General features: G+C 47.2%; 1 protein-coding gene across 1 annotated transcript in view; it reads right to left on the reverse strand.

Annotated features, from left to right (window-relative positions):
• Window positions 1-13,963: 13,963 nt before the first annotated feature.
• The window catches only part of CEP164 (centrosomal protein 164), an 87,727-nt gene continuing 84,578 nt past the window's right edge, over window positions 13,964-17,112 (reverse strand). The window contains exons 29-33 of the mRNA XM_060179999.1: window positions 16,396-16,503; window positions 15,830-15,957; window positions 15,507-15,769; window positions 15,123-15,189; window positions 13,964-14,750 (exon numbers count right to left, since the gene is read on the reverse strand). Coding sequence (XP_060035982.1) covers window positions 14,588-14,750; window positions 15,123-15,189; window positions 15,507-15,769; window positions 15,830-15,957; window positions 16,396-16,503 — 729 coding nt within the window. The 3' untranslated portion in view covers window positions 13,964-14,587. The remainder of the gene's footprint in view (window positions 14,751-15,122; window positions 15,190-15,506; window positions 15,770-15,829; window positions 15,958-16,395; window positions 16,504-17,112) is intronic.

Here is a 17,112-nt window from a genome sequence, read left to right on the forward strand (position 1 = left end):
CTATTACTGCCTTTAGTACTACAGGTCTCATGTAGGCAGTATATTGTTGCATCTTTTATTTGTTATTTATTTGGAGATTCATGGTTTATAATAGCACTGTTGGATCCTTTTTCAAAAATAGAGTGTGATCTTTTCACATTTAAAATAACTACAGCCTGGGAGGTGCCACAGTGAATGAGGAGGTGTTGGACTCAACAGCCAAGAAGTTTTGAGTTTGATTCCCAGTATCCCATAGGCAGAGTGACACTCTGGTCCTCTCTCATTAATAAATAAATCTTTAAGTTAAAATAACTGGGCAGATAGGTTAGCAGAAGTTCACACAACTTTCTTGGCACCAGCAGAGCTCTGATGAAAGGTGGTCAAGAAACCAGAGCGAGAGCTCACTGTGTGGGGTGCCTGCCTTGCCCTACCTACAGACAGGTTCAAGCCCATGTCTCTGTCTCTCTGTGTATATGCTTGAGAAATCCAGCCCATAGCAGTGAATCCACATGTATGTGAGACCTTACAGAATAAATATAAAAATGTTTCTTTTTAATTAAGAGAAAATATTAATATATAAGAACTTACTATTGTGACTGTATTCTTTGTTTTCTGGTAATTTTTCAGATTCTTTGTCCCTTCTTACTCTGCTGTCTTCTGTGCTGTGTATCTCTTGGTACCAGGATGCTTTGACTTATTTTATCATGTTCTTTTGTGTTATTAACCAGGGAATTTTCTCTTTTTGTGACCATGAGATTTATATGAAATCTTAAAAGTATAACACCCTGTTTTGTTTTGCTATTTTACCAGAGCACTGCTCAGCTTTGGCATATGGTGATGGAGAGGATTGAACCTGGGACTTCTGCTGTCTCAGGCTTGAGAGTCTACCGGGTTTCTGGTGGGCTGTCTCCCCAGCACAGTATCATATTATAACATCCTGTTATAAAACTTCAGTAGCATACCTAAACTTTAATTTTTTTATTTTAATGAAAGAGATACAAAGAGAAAGGGCGATGGAGATAGAGAGAGGGAGCAGATCACCTCTCATCTCTGGTTTATGGTGGTGCTGGGACTGGAACCCTTGGAGCCTCAGGCCTGAAAATCTTTTGTACAGCCATCACACTTTCTCACACTCCTCAGCTCACTTACTTCTCCTTCCCCTACTACTCCAGGTTGTGATTACAATTTAGGTAAGGTTTCATATTATGTAACTAATAGTCTTATGCCTCTTTTATTAGAAGGATTAATTATATACTAAAATGCATATACTGTAAATACGTAAAATTTCTCAGTTTTCTGTAAAACACACTCACCACCAACCAAGGTGGTCCTCCACCATCATGCACCAGGACCTGAAAGCTCCCCTCACCCTAGAATCTTTACTTTGGTGCACTACACCAAATCCAGTCCGAGTTTGCTTTGTGTTTTCCCTTCTGTTCTTATTTTTCAACTTCTATGAGTGGGGTCATCTCATAGCCATCCTTCCCTTTCTGGCTTATCTCACTTCACATGATTCCTTCAAGCTCCATCCAATGGATGGGGTCTTTTGTTGTTGCTGCTGCTGCTGAGTTTAGTGAGCCTTCTTTTCCTTTCTAAGTTACACCTATACCCATTACTATTTCTGAATGTCCTTCCTTTTTTCCTTTTCTCTCTCCAGGTCCTGATGAAATTGAGTTTCAGAGCCCTCTGGTCATCTTTCCCTAATATTTCTCCCCCTCTGGGAGTATAGAGCAAAGTTCTTCATGGGCTGCAAAAGGTGGGAGTTCTGTAATTGCTTCTCCACTGGCCATGGTTGTTGGCAGGTTGATCCATATGGGGCTTTCCTTTTACATGACTTCTTTGCTCCTGCTGATTTAAATTGTTTTCTCATGAGAGGACCTCGGCCTGGGAGAAGCTTTGCAGTTAATGTGATCATTAGTTCTAGGATGTTCTGTGGTTTCTGTTTCCTTGCTGAATGTGTCGTTTTGTCTGTGTCTTATTTTCCTAATTTCGTTTAGTTGTCTGCGTCACTCGTCTATAGGAGAGTTACTCTGAATCCTGTGGCTGCCTTGCTCTCCTCTCTGCTGCATCAGTTACTGGGTGTTGCTGGCTCCTCTAGGTGCTGTCACTCTGGTGTCTTCCCTCCTGGGTCTGAATTCTTCTCTCCCAGCCAGGCCTGCTTACCTGAGGGGCTCGGTGGGCCGACCAGGGGTGAGCCCCAAGCAGCTCATTAGCTAATCACCTTTGGGGTGATGGGTGTGTCTGTGTCCTCCTTGCCTGAGTCCTCTGCTTTATTATGTGTACCCCAAGCCCATTTCCACAGCAAGTCTCCATGTGGCTGCAAGAGTGTGCAGTGGTGACGGTGGCAAGCCCTCCAGGCCCCATTTGCACGAGGAGAGCGTCCCTCCCCGCCCCCAGAGATCACCTGCTGGACCTCAGTGAAGGTTCCTTCTCCTTCCCATGTGCTACTGAGCTTGTGTCTTGAGGATCTGGTGGAGGGGCGCCTGATGGCCCACTTTCATGATGTGAAGCTATCCTATCCTGGGTTTTCTTCAAGGAGAGATTACTTTTTTTTTCTTCTAATTCACCTTAGATTTTTTATCCAGTAAGTTTTTTTTCTTTATTGGGGGCTTAATGGTATGTAGTCAACAGTAAAAAACCAGTACATGTGTCCTGTACATGTATAAGATTTCTCAGTTTTCCACATCACACTAACCCCCCCCACCCAGGTCTTTATCCACCATGATGTTCCAGGACCTGAACATTTGCCCCCACATCAGTCTTTACTTTGGTGCAATACACCAACTCCAGTCCAAGTTCTGCTTTGTGTTTCCATTTCTGTTCTTATTCTTCAACTTCTGTCCAAGAGTGAGATCTTCCCATATTCATCCTTTTCTTTCTGGCTTTTCTCACTTGACATGATTCCTTCAAATTCCATCCAAGATGAGATGATGAAGGTGAATATATCTTTTTTCACAGTGGTCTAGTATTCCTTTGTGTATATAGACCATAATTTTCTCAGCCACTCATCTGTTGTTGGACACTTGGATTGCTTCCAGGTTTTACTATTACAAATTGTGCTGCTATGAACATAGGTGTATACCCATCTTTTTGGATGGGTGTGTTTGGTTCCTTAGGATATATCCCCAGGAGAGGAATTGCAGGGTCATAGGGTAGGTCCATTTTTAGCCTTCTGAGAGTTCCCCAGACTGCTCTCCACAGGGGTTGGACCAATTGACATTCCCACCAGCAGTGTAGGAGGGAAGGTTCCTTTCCCCCACAATCTCTCCAGCATTTGTCGTTGCTATCATTTATTTTTTTATTTTTATTGGATAGAGACAGCCATACATTGAAAGGAATGGGGATGGGGAGATAGAGAGGAAGAGAGACAGACACCTGCAGCCCTGCTTTACCACTCGTGAAGCTTTCCCTCTGCAGGTGAGGACTGGGGGCTTGAACCCTGGTCCTTGTTCACTGTAACTTGTATGCTCAACCAAGTGTGCCACCATCCAGCCCCTTTGCTATCATTTCTGATGTGTATCTTTTCTCACAGGAGTGAAGTGGTATCTCATTGTGGTCTTTATTTGCATTTCTGACAGTTAATGACTTTTGGAGCATTTTATCATATGTCTGTTGGCCTTTGGATCTCTTCTGTGGTGAATATTTTCTTCATTTCTGGGAGATTACTTTTATAACACATATTAACCTGACAAGTAAATTTTCCATGCAGGGGGCTGGGCTTTATGTATCGCAACGGGTTAAGCACACATGGTGCAAAGCCCAAGGACCAGAGTAAGGATCCCGGTTTGAGCCCCCAGCTCCCCACCTGTAGGGGGGGGGTCGCTTCACAGTGAAGCTGGTCTGCAGGTGTCTTTCTCTCCTCCTATCTTCCCATCCTCTCTCCATTTCTCTCTGTCCTATAATAACAACAACAATAACAACTACAACAAGGGCAACAAAATGGGAAAAATGGCCTCCAGGAGCAGTGGATTCGTAGTGCTGGCACCAAGCCCCAGCAATAACCCTGGAGGCAAAAAAAAAAAAAAAATTCCATGCAGATTTTCTATTCCTTCCTGATTTCAACTTGGTGGTTTTATATGTGTTCTAAGAATTTTTCTATGGGCCAGTGGTGGCACACATGGCTGAGTGCACATGTTAACAAAGTTCAAGGGCCCAGGTTCCAGCCTCCAGTCCCCACCCTCATGGGGAAAGCTTTGTAAGTGGTGAAGCAGGGTTGTAAGTGTCTCTCTGTCTCTCTCTCTATATATATAACTCTTGATTTCTGGCTATCGATCCAACTAAAAAAAAAAGAATTTTTCTATGCTAGGTTGTCCTGTGTATGTATGGGCTTATGGTTGTTTACAGTGGTTCCTTATGATTCTGTTTCTATGATACCTATTCTCATGTCTCCTTTTTCATTTACAGTTTTGTTATTTTGGGCCTTCTTTTTTCTTGGTTAGTCCAGAAAAAATTTGTCAATTTTTTTTTCTTTCAAAGAAACAAATCTGAGTTTGGTATATGATTTTACTTATTTATTTTACTAGAGCACTGCTCAGCTCTGGTTTATGGTGGTGCTGGGGATTGAGCCCAGGACCTTTGCTACCTGAGACATTATTTTCTTTTTGCAGAACCATTATGCTGTCGCCTTGCACTGTTGAATCTTTTCTTTTGTTTTCCTAGTCTTTGCCATTTTCTTCTGTCGTAATCTGTTAATGTCCTTCCTCCTGCTAACTGTGGGCTAGGTTTGTTCTTTTCTTATTTTTTTTTTCTGGTTCCTTAAGGCATAGAGTGAAGCTATTTATCTGGAGTCTTTCTTCTTTGGATAAATGATTCTTTCAGTGGCCAGGTGGTGGTGCACCTGGTTGAGTGCACATATTACAATGTGCAAGGAGCCAGTTCAAGTCCCTAGTCCCCACCTATAGGAGGAAAGCTTCATGAGTAATGAAGCAGGGCTGCAGGTGTCTCTCTCTCTCTCTCCTTCTCTATCATCCCCTTCCCTCAATTTCTGGCTGTGTGTATACAATAAATAAATAAAGATTAAAAAAGAAGAAGAAAACTTTAAATGTTCCTTGCAGTGAGCTCCCTGGTCAGATTTGCCTTTGCAGATGCCCACACACATTAATTTCTTGTGTTTACATTTTTGTTTGTCCCAAGATAAATTTTTTCCTCATCCTTCTTTGACTTGTTGTTCAGTAGAGTTTTGCTTCATTTCCATGTTTGTTAATTTTCCAGTTTTCGTTTTGTTGATTTATTGTTTTATATATTGTTTTCAGAGAAGATGGCTTATTTTTGTAGCTTAGTATCTGACCTGTCCTTTAAAAAATGTGATTTGCAAAGTGTATATTCCGCTGTTGTCAGACAGAATTCATATTCTGTACATGTCTGTTAGGTTCATTTGGTCTACAGTGTTATTCAGATGTGCTATTTTTCCTTATTTAGTCTGTCATATGATCCAACCACTGAGAGGAGTATTAAGCTTTCCAGTGCTCACTGTCATGCTGTTTTTGCTCCTTTTAGCTCAGTTTTTTTTTGTTTGAGTATTTATATACCCCAGTATTGACCATGCATTTATTTACAGTTGTTACCTCTTTTTAATGGCTTAATGACTTATTCCTTTGCCACTGTAGTGGCCTCTTTAGTCTCTAATCATTTTAGTTTAAAAAGTATTTTGTTGTGGACAGAAAATTAGCTTGACTAATAAAGAGCTGGACTTGCACACCTGAGGCATCTGTGAGCATCCCAGGTACCATAGGCACCAGGGTGGTGCGTAGCTTCTTGCTCTCTCTCTAGCTCATATGAATCAAATAAAATAAATCTTTAAAAAATAAAGTTCATACTATCTGTCTAGCTTTTTTTTTTTTACTTTTTTTAAATTTAGTAGTCGACCAGACCGTAGGATAAGAGGGGTCCAATTCACACAATTCCCACACCAGACTTCTGCATCCCATTCCCTTCATTGGAAGGTTTCCTATTCTTTATCCCTCTGGGAGCATGGATCCAGGGTCATTATGGGGTGCAGAAGGTGGAAGGTCTGGCTTCTGTAATTGCTTCTCTGCTGCACATGGGATCCACACTCCCAGCCTGTTTCTGTCTTTCCCTAATGGGGCAGGGCTCTGGAGAGGTGAGGTTCCAGGGCACATTGGTAAAGGTCATCTGCCCAGGGAGATCAGGTTGGTGTCATGGTAGCATCTACAATTTGGTGGCTGAAAAAGCATGAAGATAAAAAGCGGAACAGATTGCTTAATGATCAGGAACCTAAAGGTGATATAGCAGATGAGATTTGGGGTCTCTGTTTTGGAAAAAGCTGGTAGGTCTATTTTAGGTATATTCCAAGGGGCTCATGACTTTACTAATTTTTGCCTGAGCCCAACAGCTAACATGAAGGTGGGCTAAAAGTATTGTCTGGGGAGATGGTGTCAGAGTTGGAGATAGGACTTGAAAACAGGGTCAGAGCAGAGAGTAGCTCCTAAATATGGGAAAAGTATATAAATATCATTAAGTGAAAACCCCATCATTTTGATCTGGGGCCCATATTCAGCTCAGGAGCCTGTGTAACCTCTGCATCCCTGTAGGTCTGAGCTCACATTCTGTGGTCATAGTAAGCAGCATTCTAGGCTGCACTCATTGCAGGACCCACCTTCCTCAAGTGGCAGAGTGTTTTGACACAACCTCCCTTCAGAGAATGGGTCAGTCCCTACTATTGTTGACCCACACTGAGGGTTTGTGATGTCACTCCTGATGGAGATGACCAGTGACAGCAGAGAGAGGGATTTGTTAGAGGTCCAGGCCCATCAAGTCTATATGGGAATCCCAGGATTCTCTATCTAGGGCCTTGGTTGATGGGGTGGCCTGGTGGTGACCAAAAGAGCCATCATTAAAGTATGCCAGCCTCTTGCCCTTATCCAGCTTGTGTAGTCCTTATTTTGTCTGACAAGGTTATCCTTGGAGTGATTGAGGGAAGTGAAATAGGAAGTAGATGAGCAGGATATCTAGGTCTAAGTAGAAAATACTTAAGTACTTCAATTTTTTTTTAAAGTGTCTTTTTAGGTCCTTCTACTTGCTTGGTGCACTTATTGAGTCAAACCAGTATCATAACAAACTGTTAAGCACTTTTAATTTAAGGTGTATATTTTCCCATAACTTACGGATGGATACATGCGCACATGTGCTCTGTGTCATGGGCCCTGGTCTATATCTAGGTTCTGTGACTGTTAGGAAGTGCAGTCCTATGAGCTAGGAAAGGTCTCGCCAGAGAATGGAGCTGAAAGGTTGATACTCTATGCCTGGCATCTCTGGACACAACCCGAAGTGAAATATGTCGAGGTGGCACTGGTTGCATTGATTTGGTTGAGATCAGCAATTGTGGTATCAACGGTGTGGCTCTAGGGAAGCGTGCAGGAGAACGAGCCACACTCCAGAGGGTCCAGGACTGGGAGAAATAAGGGTTTTGTAGAGAATGGGGAAGGTTCTTGCTATCTTAGAGTTTAAGAAGGCAATAAATAATTATTTTTATAACCTAGATACTTGGGAATTTGGTTTACTTTGAAAATCCCATGGCTAAGATTTGCTGAATCATACAAGAACTCACCATGATTTCTGTCATTTAATGCTATTTACGTATAGCTGTATCTTATATAGTGACATGACCAGTTGCTTCTGGTAGCTCTCCCTTTTTTTTTTTGTTTTGGATAGACACACATTGAAAGGGAAGGGGGATATAGAAAGGGAGAGAGATCTGCAGCCCTGCTTCCCTGCTTGTGAAGTCTGCCTCCCACAGGTGATCTGAGTCCTTATGCGCTGTAATGTGGGCTCACTAGGCGTGCCACCACCCAGCCCCTCTCCATCTCTTTTTCTGTTGCCATTTGCTTGAGATATTTTACCAGGGTTGGCAAGATAGCTCACCTGCATAGCGTGCCTGTTCTATCATATGTACAACCCATAGTGGGCCTCACCACCTTGGAGGAAGGAAGCTTTAGTGGTCGTTCTTTTCACTTCCTCTGTCACTAGAGAGAGGAAATATTTTACCGTGTGTGTGTATGTGTCAGAGTTCATCAATTGTACAATTCCTCTGCTACCTGCAGTTTTCCCCCCTTTTTATTTCAGGGAGAGGGAAGGAAAGACATCACAGCACTGCTCCCTCATTCAGGGAGCTCCCCCTGCTGCCCTGTCAACTGCTCTCCTGTGACAGCAGGGCCTGCCTGGCCTCTGCCTCCATCCCCGAGCACAGTGAAGTGTGTGCTCTACCCGGGGTCTACTTCGGCCTCAGTGTGAGACTTTAGTACTGCAAGTCTCTTGGAGGCAGTATGTCAGTGGATCTTTTTTCATTCGGTCAGCCATTCTGTCTTTTGGCATTTCTTTGCTTGTTTTTGTCACCTACAGGGCATCAGCGCTCTGTTCTTTTGTTCAGATACAGAGAAACCAAAGGTTCCTCCAGTGCAGTGGAGCTGGACTCAAACCTGGGTCATGCCCATGGCAAAGCAGTATACTATCCAAGTGAGATCTTTTGCTGGCCCCATTTTATGTTTTTATGAAAAATTTAATCTATTCACATTTAAAACAAGTACTAAGGGGCAGGGCATAGACCTCAGCGGAAGTGCACAGGATTTGCCTGCTACCAGGGGGACATCATGGGAGCAGAGAGACAGCCCAGCTGGTAGCCAAGCAAGATGGGTCTGAGCCCCTACATACCACATGGGAGTGTCATGGCACTGGAGGAAGCTCTGGTGCTCTGTCTCTGTCTCTGCATGCGTGTGAACACGTCAGCCCAGAGCAGTGAAATCACACACACACACGAGGCCCTAGCAATGCAAAATAAAGAGAACTCTACTGAAAGTGAGATAAAGTAGTTAGTTGTCAGTGTATACGAACTTTATTGTAATTCTGTGGACTTTCTTCCTTGCTTAGTCTGCGGTCTTTTGTGTCATGTTGTGCTGTCCTTTGGTACCAGCGTGCTTTGGCTGATTTTATCCTGCTCTTTCTGTTATTAGCACAGGCTTTCCCCTCGTGGTTGCCATGAGTCTTGCTTGCACAAATACCTTAAAGTCATAATACCCAGTTTTATTTTAGCAGAGCACTGCTCAGCTCTGACTTACAGTGGTGCTGGGGATTGAACCTAGGACCTCTGGTGCCTCCAGCATGAGATTCTGGTGGGCTGCCCCCCAGCCCAACACTGTTACTAATAATTTTAATAAAATCACAAAGCTCCACCTATGGTTTCATTTACCTTTCCCTACCACTAGAGGTTGATACTATGCAACTTATGACACATTAGTTGAAATATGCTCTTTTGTTAATCCTTTTTGATTTTAAAAATATTTTCAATTTTATTTTATTGGAAAGAGACAGAAAAATCAAGAGAGGAGAAAGGGGAGACACACACCTGTAGCATTGCTTCACCACTCAAGCCTCCCGCGCTATAGGTGGGGACTGGGGGATTGAACCCAGGTCCTGCACTGTAACATATGTGCCACCACCCTCCCCAGCTTTTTGCTAAATGTTAACTAGTATTGTAAGTGAATTATCTGCCACCTTTGCCACACTCCAGAATCCCGTCCGAGCATATATTTGTCAGCCACACCCTGCACACTGCTCGTTCCACAAGGTGGTGAGCATGGCTTCACCCACAGAGCACTGCAGTGTCTCTGTGAGCCGGGTCCAGTGTGCGAATCCCTGGCTGTTTCTCATGAAAGTCTCTCCTTCAGTTCTATTTTTTTAATTTTTTTTTTTTTTTAAGATTTTACTTGACCACTGCGCCACCTCCCAGACCACTGTCCTTCAGTTCTAAAGCACAGGTTTTGGGTTGAGTGGTGATGGACTTCCTACAATGTGTTTTTCCTTTCAATAACTTGAATATATCCCTCAGTTTGTCCTGACCTAAGAAGTTTCTATTGGAAAATCTGCTTGTGATCTTTGGGGTTCCCTACTACATGACTGTTCTCTATTACTGATTTAAATTTTTCTCACAGGTATACCATATAGCGGGACACTTCAGCAGTTAATGTAACTTAGAGGTCCATGTTTGGTTTGGTTTTTGCATGGTTTCTGTTTCTTTGTTGGATGTGTCATTTTGCTGTATGTTATTTTCTTAACTTCATCTAATATAATAGTCTTTCTTTCTGTAGTCTATAAGATACTTATTCATGGAGGGGGAACTTTGATAACTGGTGGGAGACCTATCTTGCTCTCTATCTGAAAAATTGACCCAGATGAAATAACAGTGTAGTGTGGTGGGGGATAGCTAGTGATTGTGCAGAGAACTTGCATGCAAGAGATTTCAGGTTCATTTGTTGATTTGCCCCCAGGTTATTGGTTGGGGCTTAGTGCCTGCACTACTCCACCATACCCGGTGGCCTTTTTTTTTTTCCCCTGAAAGTTAAGAGACAGAGAGGGAGACACTTGCAACACACTTGACCACTTACAAAGCTTCCCCCCACCTGCAGGAGGAGGCTGGGGACTTGAACCCAGGTCCTCAAGCATGGCAATGTGTGTATTCTACTAGATGAACAACCACCCAACCCTAGTTCTTTTATTTCTTGAGACAGAAGCAGAGAGTGAAAGAGACCACACCACCAGTGGATGCAGTGGGGCCTGCACTCAAGCCTCGGTCATCCACATTGCAAAGCACTATCCAAGAGTGATTTTGCCGGCCCTCTTTTATTGTTATCACTGCTGCGGCTATGTGCTACTCCAGGCTAAATTATGAGAGAGAGAGAGAGATCTCAAGACACAGACATGGGAGAGTGAGGCCACACACTGAAGCCTCCTGCAGTGCCCCAGCCCTTTGATGCAGTGAGAAAATGTGACAGGACAGGCAGCTCCCAGGTGAGCCATCTTGCCAGTCCAGGTCCCACACCACCAGTGGCCAGAGCTAAGTAAGTGGTGCTGTAGGAAAAGAGATTGATAAATAAGTAAATAAAGTCTCTTTCTTTTCACAATTCAGTTACAATGTGCCTTGGTGTGGCACTGCTGAAATCTGAGATGTTTGAGGCCATAAGGGAATTTTTCAGCCATTTTTGTTTTCAGTCCACTTTTGTTATTGTTGTTTTGTATTATTACCACGGTAATCACTGGGGCTCAGGGTTTGATGGCTACATGACAAATCCACCACTCCTACTAGTGGCCATTTTTCTTTTTTTATTTGATAGAACAGAGAAAACTTGAGAGAGGAGGGGAAATAGGGAGAGAAAAAGACATTACCTGCAGCCCTGCTTCCCCTGTTGTGAAGCTTCTCCCTGCAGATGGCGACCAGGGGCTCGAACCCAGGTCCTTGAGCATAATAACTTGTGGACTCAAGCGAGTGTGCCACTTGGCTAGCAGAGAGCACATACTTGACACCATGCACAAGGACCTGGATCCGAATCCCCAGTCACCACATGGAAGCACCTGCACAGAGGAAGCTTCACATGGGATAGTGTAGTGATCTCTCTCCCCCACACACGCCCCTTTTCTGAAAAGGGAGTCTACTGAGAGCAGCGGAATCATTCATATACAGAACCCCGACAATAGCCATCGGAGAAAAATATCTCATTTCACAGGAGCTAGAGTTTCTTTCACACAGGAAAGAAGCCATACAGACCGGGTGGTGGCGCACCTGGTTGAGCACACATGTCACAGAGCACAAAGACCTGGGTTCGAGCCCCCAGTCCCCACCTGCAGGGGGAAAGCTTTGCGAGCAGTGAAGCAGGGCTGCAGGTGTCTCTCTGCCTCTCCCCCCTATTTCTCTTCCCTCCTCCTCTCAATTTCTGGCTCTGTCTATCCAATAAATAAAGACATTAAAAAAAAAAAAAGGAAGGAAGCCATAGCTCACACCAGTGCAGCCAGTGCCAGGGAGGAGCAAACCAGGAGCTAAGGCAGGCTGGTCTTTGCCCTTCACTGGCTGCTCAGTTCCCAGATGCCCCCTTGCCTTCGTGAACCCAGAAGCTCCCAGCGTCCCAGGTCCAGACCCAGCTGAAGGTGACCTGATCCTGAACTTGCTGATGTGGCCCAGGTGAGGAGAGCCTTCCTCTCAGGCCAGCTGGGGCTGGAGTTCCTGGGGTTCAAGTGCCAGCCCCTGTGCTCTGGGCAGTCAGGGACCCCAGCCTGAGTTCGAGAGGGAGATCCTACTGGGGGAGCCTCTCAGATTCTCTAAAGTCAGATCACCTACAGGGCTCTAAGCTTGCCAGGGACAGTGTGAGGTGACAAGGCCTGGCTTCTCTCTGCCCCCCCCCTTACATGCTGCTGCTCTGTGGTGGCCAGGGTCTGGTCCTCATACAAGGTAAATGGTACACCGTGCTTTCTAGTCTACAGTGGGGCTGAGGGCGCAAGTCTGTCTGCACATGTGCCATCTTGTCAAGGCATCATCTGAAGTAGAACCTCTAATTGCTGCTTCTCCCACCACATAAAAGTCATTGGCCATTTCTGGGTCATAAACAGTTTTTGCAGTCTGCCATCTCCCCAAGCCCACTCTGATGGAGTGGTGCCTGTCACCCAAAGCACCAGCTTTCCCTGTGTCAGCTAGAGTTCCCATGTGGGGATTCAGGGGTGCAGAGAGGGCAGGCCTGTGCTTTTCTCTTGCCACAGTCCCTACAGCTGAGTGTGGCTCTGCCACCACTTGCCCAAGATGGTGGGGGGGGGGGTGAGGCCTGCAACTAGTGTGCACGCACACACCCCACCACATAAAGGAACCATCTTGATTCATCAGGACATCAGGTAGTGCTGATGAAACTCCTTCCACTGCTCCCAGAATGACTTTTGTTTAGAGAAGCAGAGGCCACAGCACCACCCCACAGTCTATCGTGCTCCCATGTCGGTGCTGGAATCTAGTCTGTGCATGTGGCAGTACGTGCGCTCCACCTGGTGAGCTGTCTCCTGGCCCCCAGGATGGCATTGTCAAGGAGAGAGTGAAGACACCACAACACTGAAGCTTCTTCCCCCAGCATGGTAGGGGCCTGCCTGGCCGGCCTCAGATACACCAGTTTTTAGAGCATCGGTTGTCCCGTGCTCCTCCCCCAAGAAAAAGCTGGTGGTGTAACCACCCCCCAGGTCCCAGGAGGCATTCTGACTCCCACGCAAGGCAGACCCCTCAGAGTCACCAAAGTTGAGCCAGGCAGTGAGCCTCTGACCTAGCAGAGTAGACTTGAGGCCTGGAGCTTTTTGACAAAGAGTGAACTTGTTCAGGCCTCAGAGGTTTCAGGAGCCTGAACTAAAGGCCAGTGTCCTGCCCAGCCCCCATGCTGCCATCTTGTGGAGAACATGTGCATAGCAGTGGGGAGGCCTAGCAGCCATCTTCCCGAAAAGCTCTGGCAAAGAAAGCTCTGAACTGACCTGAAGAAGGAAGGGTCCTTCCCCCACCAGCAAAGGGAGAATAAAACGGCATCCACTCTTGTCTTCATATAAACTCTACTAGAGTTGGAATGGTGTGTGTGAGATTCAAAGAGGAGACCAGATGGTTGGTGGTGAGTGAGTTCTGAGCAGCTCCTCCCTGTAGTCCTGGGTGGCCTTCAGCTGGAGGCATTCTGCCTGAGTGTGAGTGTGAACTAAGCCCACCTCCCAGGCTGTGTGAGGAAGAATTGTGCACGTCAGAAGGCATTTGGAGAATGCTAGCTCACTGCCTCTGTTCAGCCCGGCAGTCGGGAAGCTGAACACAGAGTAGGGGTACTCAGTTCCGTTCCCACTGGGTCTCCAGAATTATTGTTGCTACAGATCCATGTCTGGGTGTCAGCTGCTCACACCACTGGAGCAGGAAAATCCACCTATTTGGCTGGCTGGGCCTCTCACAGGGAGGCAGCAGAGAGCCAGCATCAGCACCCCCCAGAACTGGCAGAGGGGCCTGAGGTGGGGCCGAGTTTTCTCCCTAGAAATGGAGCTGAAAAGCTCTACATCATATATTTGCTGTGACCGCCATATCTGAGACCCAGGAGGGGTGCCATGATTATTAAACCGTCCTCTTTTCCCCAGGACAGAGGACTCAGCCCCCCACCTCCCCTGTCTCAATGCCCCTCACAAGTAAGCCACACAACTAACAGCCTTGGAGAAAACGGACCTGCAGAGATTTAATTCATGTAGGATACACAGGAGCTAGTCCCAAGGCACACAGAATGAACTGGAGAACTACAGGGACTTTCCTTAGGTGTGGGAGACAGATACCTACAAAGGAGTGAGTAGGAGACAGAGTAGTGAGCTGGCTTCGATATGCTGCAGTTGTAAGAATGGCCCCTTTGTTTAAACAGAAAGCCTCCACTATTGTCTCTAAACAACGGGGCAGAGAAATGGGGTCGAGCCAGCCCACCAGGGTGATTAAAAAAAAGAAAGCCAAGAACCACCTTTACTGACAGCTCACCGGCTTCCTCAAAGGCTGTGTGCTTGAGACCTAAGAATCTCACTGGAGGCCCTGCAGCCTCCAGTTCTGGGCAAAAGAGCCCAATCCTGAGAGAGTTAAGAGGGAACATTAAAAAAAGCCATCTCCGCAGGCTGAGGTAGGGGAGATCAGTGGGGACCTGGGGCCTCAGTTGTAGTGATATACGGTCAGTCTGTTGTGATCATCCAGGCCCAGCTGCAGGAGGCCTGGGGTGGCCTTGGGCACTGAGGAGAGAGATCATGACAAAGTGAAGGAAAACTGAGGTCACCAAACGGGGTCCCACGAGTACCGCATCTACAGGAGGAAGGGGCTGGGAGTGCAGCCAGAAGGATACGACTTGTGGTCATTCCTAAAATGCTCCAGCCACTTCCGGTTGGCCTCCAACATGCCCTGAAAGTTGGCACTGCTCCCAGGGGGTGCCTGGGAGTGGGGGCGCTGCATGAGGCGGAGCTGGTCCCTGGGGAGAGGCAGAGAGGGGTCAGGCACCGCAATGGAGGCCAGGTGTCCACTGCCCTTTCCTCAGAAGAGCTGCAGCCTTTTGGGGTCTCTAGCACTTTGGAGCTGCCAAGTGAGCCGGGGGGGGGGTTTAGAATGGGGGTCTGTCATGGGGGTACATTTGGCAAGGGCCAAAATGAAGGGAAAATTAATAACTGGCTTAAATAATCGCCCATCTGTCTCTCCCACAGGGCACCCTTCTCGCTGCAGATGTTGCTCAGCAGGACAGGGGTGAGGCGGACAGTGTTGGATGGCAGAGACAAAGGCACCGGCTAGAGCCAGTTAGGTAGGTCAGCCTCTGCGGCCAGGGGCTTGTGCACACTGGGAGGCCTACCTGGCAGACACGTAGCCCAATCTGCTCTCCACGGGGGCAGGGCCGCAGCTGAGGAGTGGGACACCAGCTGGCAAAGGGAGAAGACAGTGCAGGGAGTGATGTTAAAGGTGAGCTGGAATTGTCCTGAACAGGTCAGGCTTTGTTTTTGCTAAAACTTTTCCCAACTTCCAGCTGGCCCAGGAGTAGAGGGGGGAATTTATGGAGTCACAACAGCTGGGCTAGCACTGTTTAATAACAGTGATGAGGACCTGGGTTCAAGCCCCTGCAGCTGAGACACTTCACGAGCAGTGAAGCAGGAGTGTCTCTCCCTCTGTCCTACCATATGAAAAGGGGAAATGACCACCGGGCACCCAGATAGTGGAGGGAGCCCACAGGCAGGCTTACTTGGAAAGTACTTGCGCCACTTCTCCACCAGGAAGTCGTCCACAGTTTGGGTGATGGAGGGGGAGCGCTGGGGGCTCATCTCCGGGGACCAGGCCCAGCGGCTGGACATGGAAGCAGCAGGGGTGGAGGCTGAGGCACGGGGGGGAGGGGGTGGCGCTGGCGTGGAGCAGAAGGGTGGTGGCCGGGCACTGAGGCTGCCCAGAAGGCTGAGCACGTTGGCAAGCTGGCTGCTGATCTGCTGCAGAGAGCTGTGCAGGTGGTCGCTCACTGCGGGGCAGGGAAGGACCACTCAGTCAGCATCCCCTCTGCCAAGCCCCACAGACCCCCACCACTTACTCTGAGGTAGCTTCAGGGACTCGGAACTGTCACTGATCGGGTCCTCTGTGTCGCTGAGGTCAAAGGTCACAACCTTCTTGGTGGCTCCTCTCAGGTCTGGGTCGTCCTCTGTCACCTGAGGGGGAGAAGTGGTGGTTGCTGCCACTAGAGTTCACCACCACCAGACTTTTTTCCCCTTCTCTGATAAAAATATATGGAGGGGCATCAGGCAGTAGGCGCAGGGAGGGGTAGCTTCACAGGCGGTGAAGCAGGTGTCTATCTTTCCCTCTCTCTGTCCTATCCAATAAGTGGCTTCCAGGAGCAGTGGACTGCCTGTGCAGGCACCAAGCCCCTGCGATAACCCTGGGGACAAAAAGAAATACATATATACGGAGAGACATATAGTGAAGCCCCCCCCCCAGGGAAAGGGGGGTTGCAGCTAAGTCCTCACACATGGTAACATTATTCAGACCAAGGCTCTTCAGGATCCTTGCAGGGGTGGGGGGGACAGTAGGAGCCCTAACCCTCTCCCTGCTGGGCAGCTAGGCCGCCGGCACAAAGAGCCCAGCAGTACCTCCTCCCACAGAGACGACTCCAGCTGGTGTAGCTTCTCCTCTTTCTTCCTCAGCAGGTTGTGGCCTCTCCTCACAGCCGACTTCATCTCACTCAGGTGCCTGTTCTCCTGCAGTCAGGGAGGGGAGATGTGACCCCAGCTCTGCCAGTGGGTGGTAAGGTGAACAAATATTTTACTGGGGTCTCATCTGAAAGAGATGCTTTTAAGTCATGAAGGCTTAATGAGATGGAGTATGTTGCATGCTTAGCACTAACCAAATGGCCGTTAGTACTGCTGCTTCAGCAGAGGAAGGGTTTTTGGGGGCCTGTCCTCTGTTTATACCAGGAGTGTGGTCCCTCCCCAGCTCTGAATACTTGAGGTTCTACACATGCTCCTCTGCCAGACCCCTGAGAGCATCAGAGAAGGAAGTCAGCTTTGTGCTCAAAGGCCTTTTCACTTCTGAACCAAGGGGTTATGTAGAGGCCAAATGGTGGCAAACATGACCACACAAGGACCTGGGTCCCCATCTACATGGGGGACTCTTCACAAGTAGTGAAGTGGTCTTCGAAATGTCCTTCTCTCTGTTCTATTAATTTAGAAAGAAAAATGGCTGCCAGGAGCAGTGGACTCGTGCAGGCACCAAACCCCATTGATAACCTTGGAGACAAAAAAAATTCAGTGTGAAGAGATGGACAGGTGGAATGAAAGCCTCACTTGTATTCTCTCTCACACAGGATG

This window comes from Erinaceus europaeus, chromosome 20 (genome assembly GCF_950295315.1).
Source record: "Erinaceus europaeus chromosome 20, mEriEur2.1, whole genome shotgun sequence".
NCBI lineage: Eukaryota > Metazoa > Chordata > Mammalia > Eulipotyphla > Erinaceidae > Erinaceus > Erinaceus europaeus.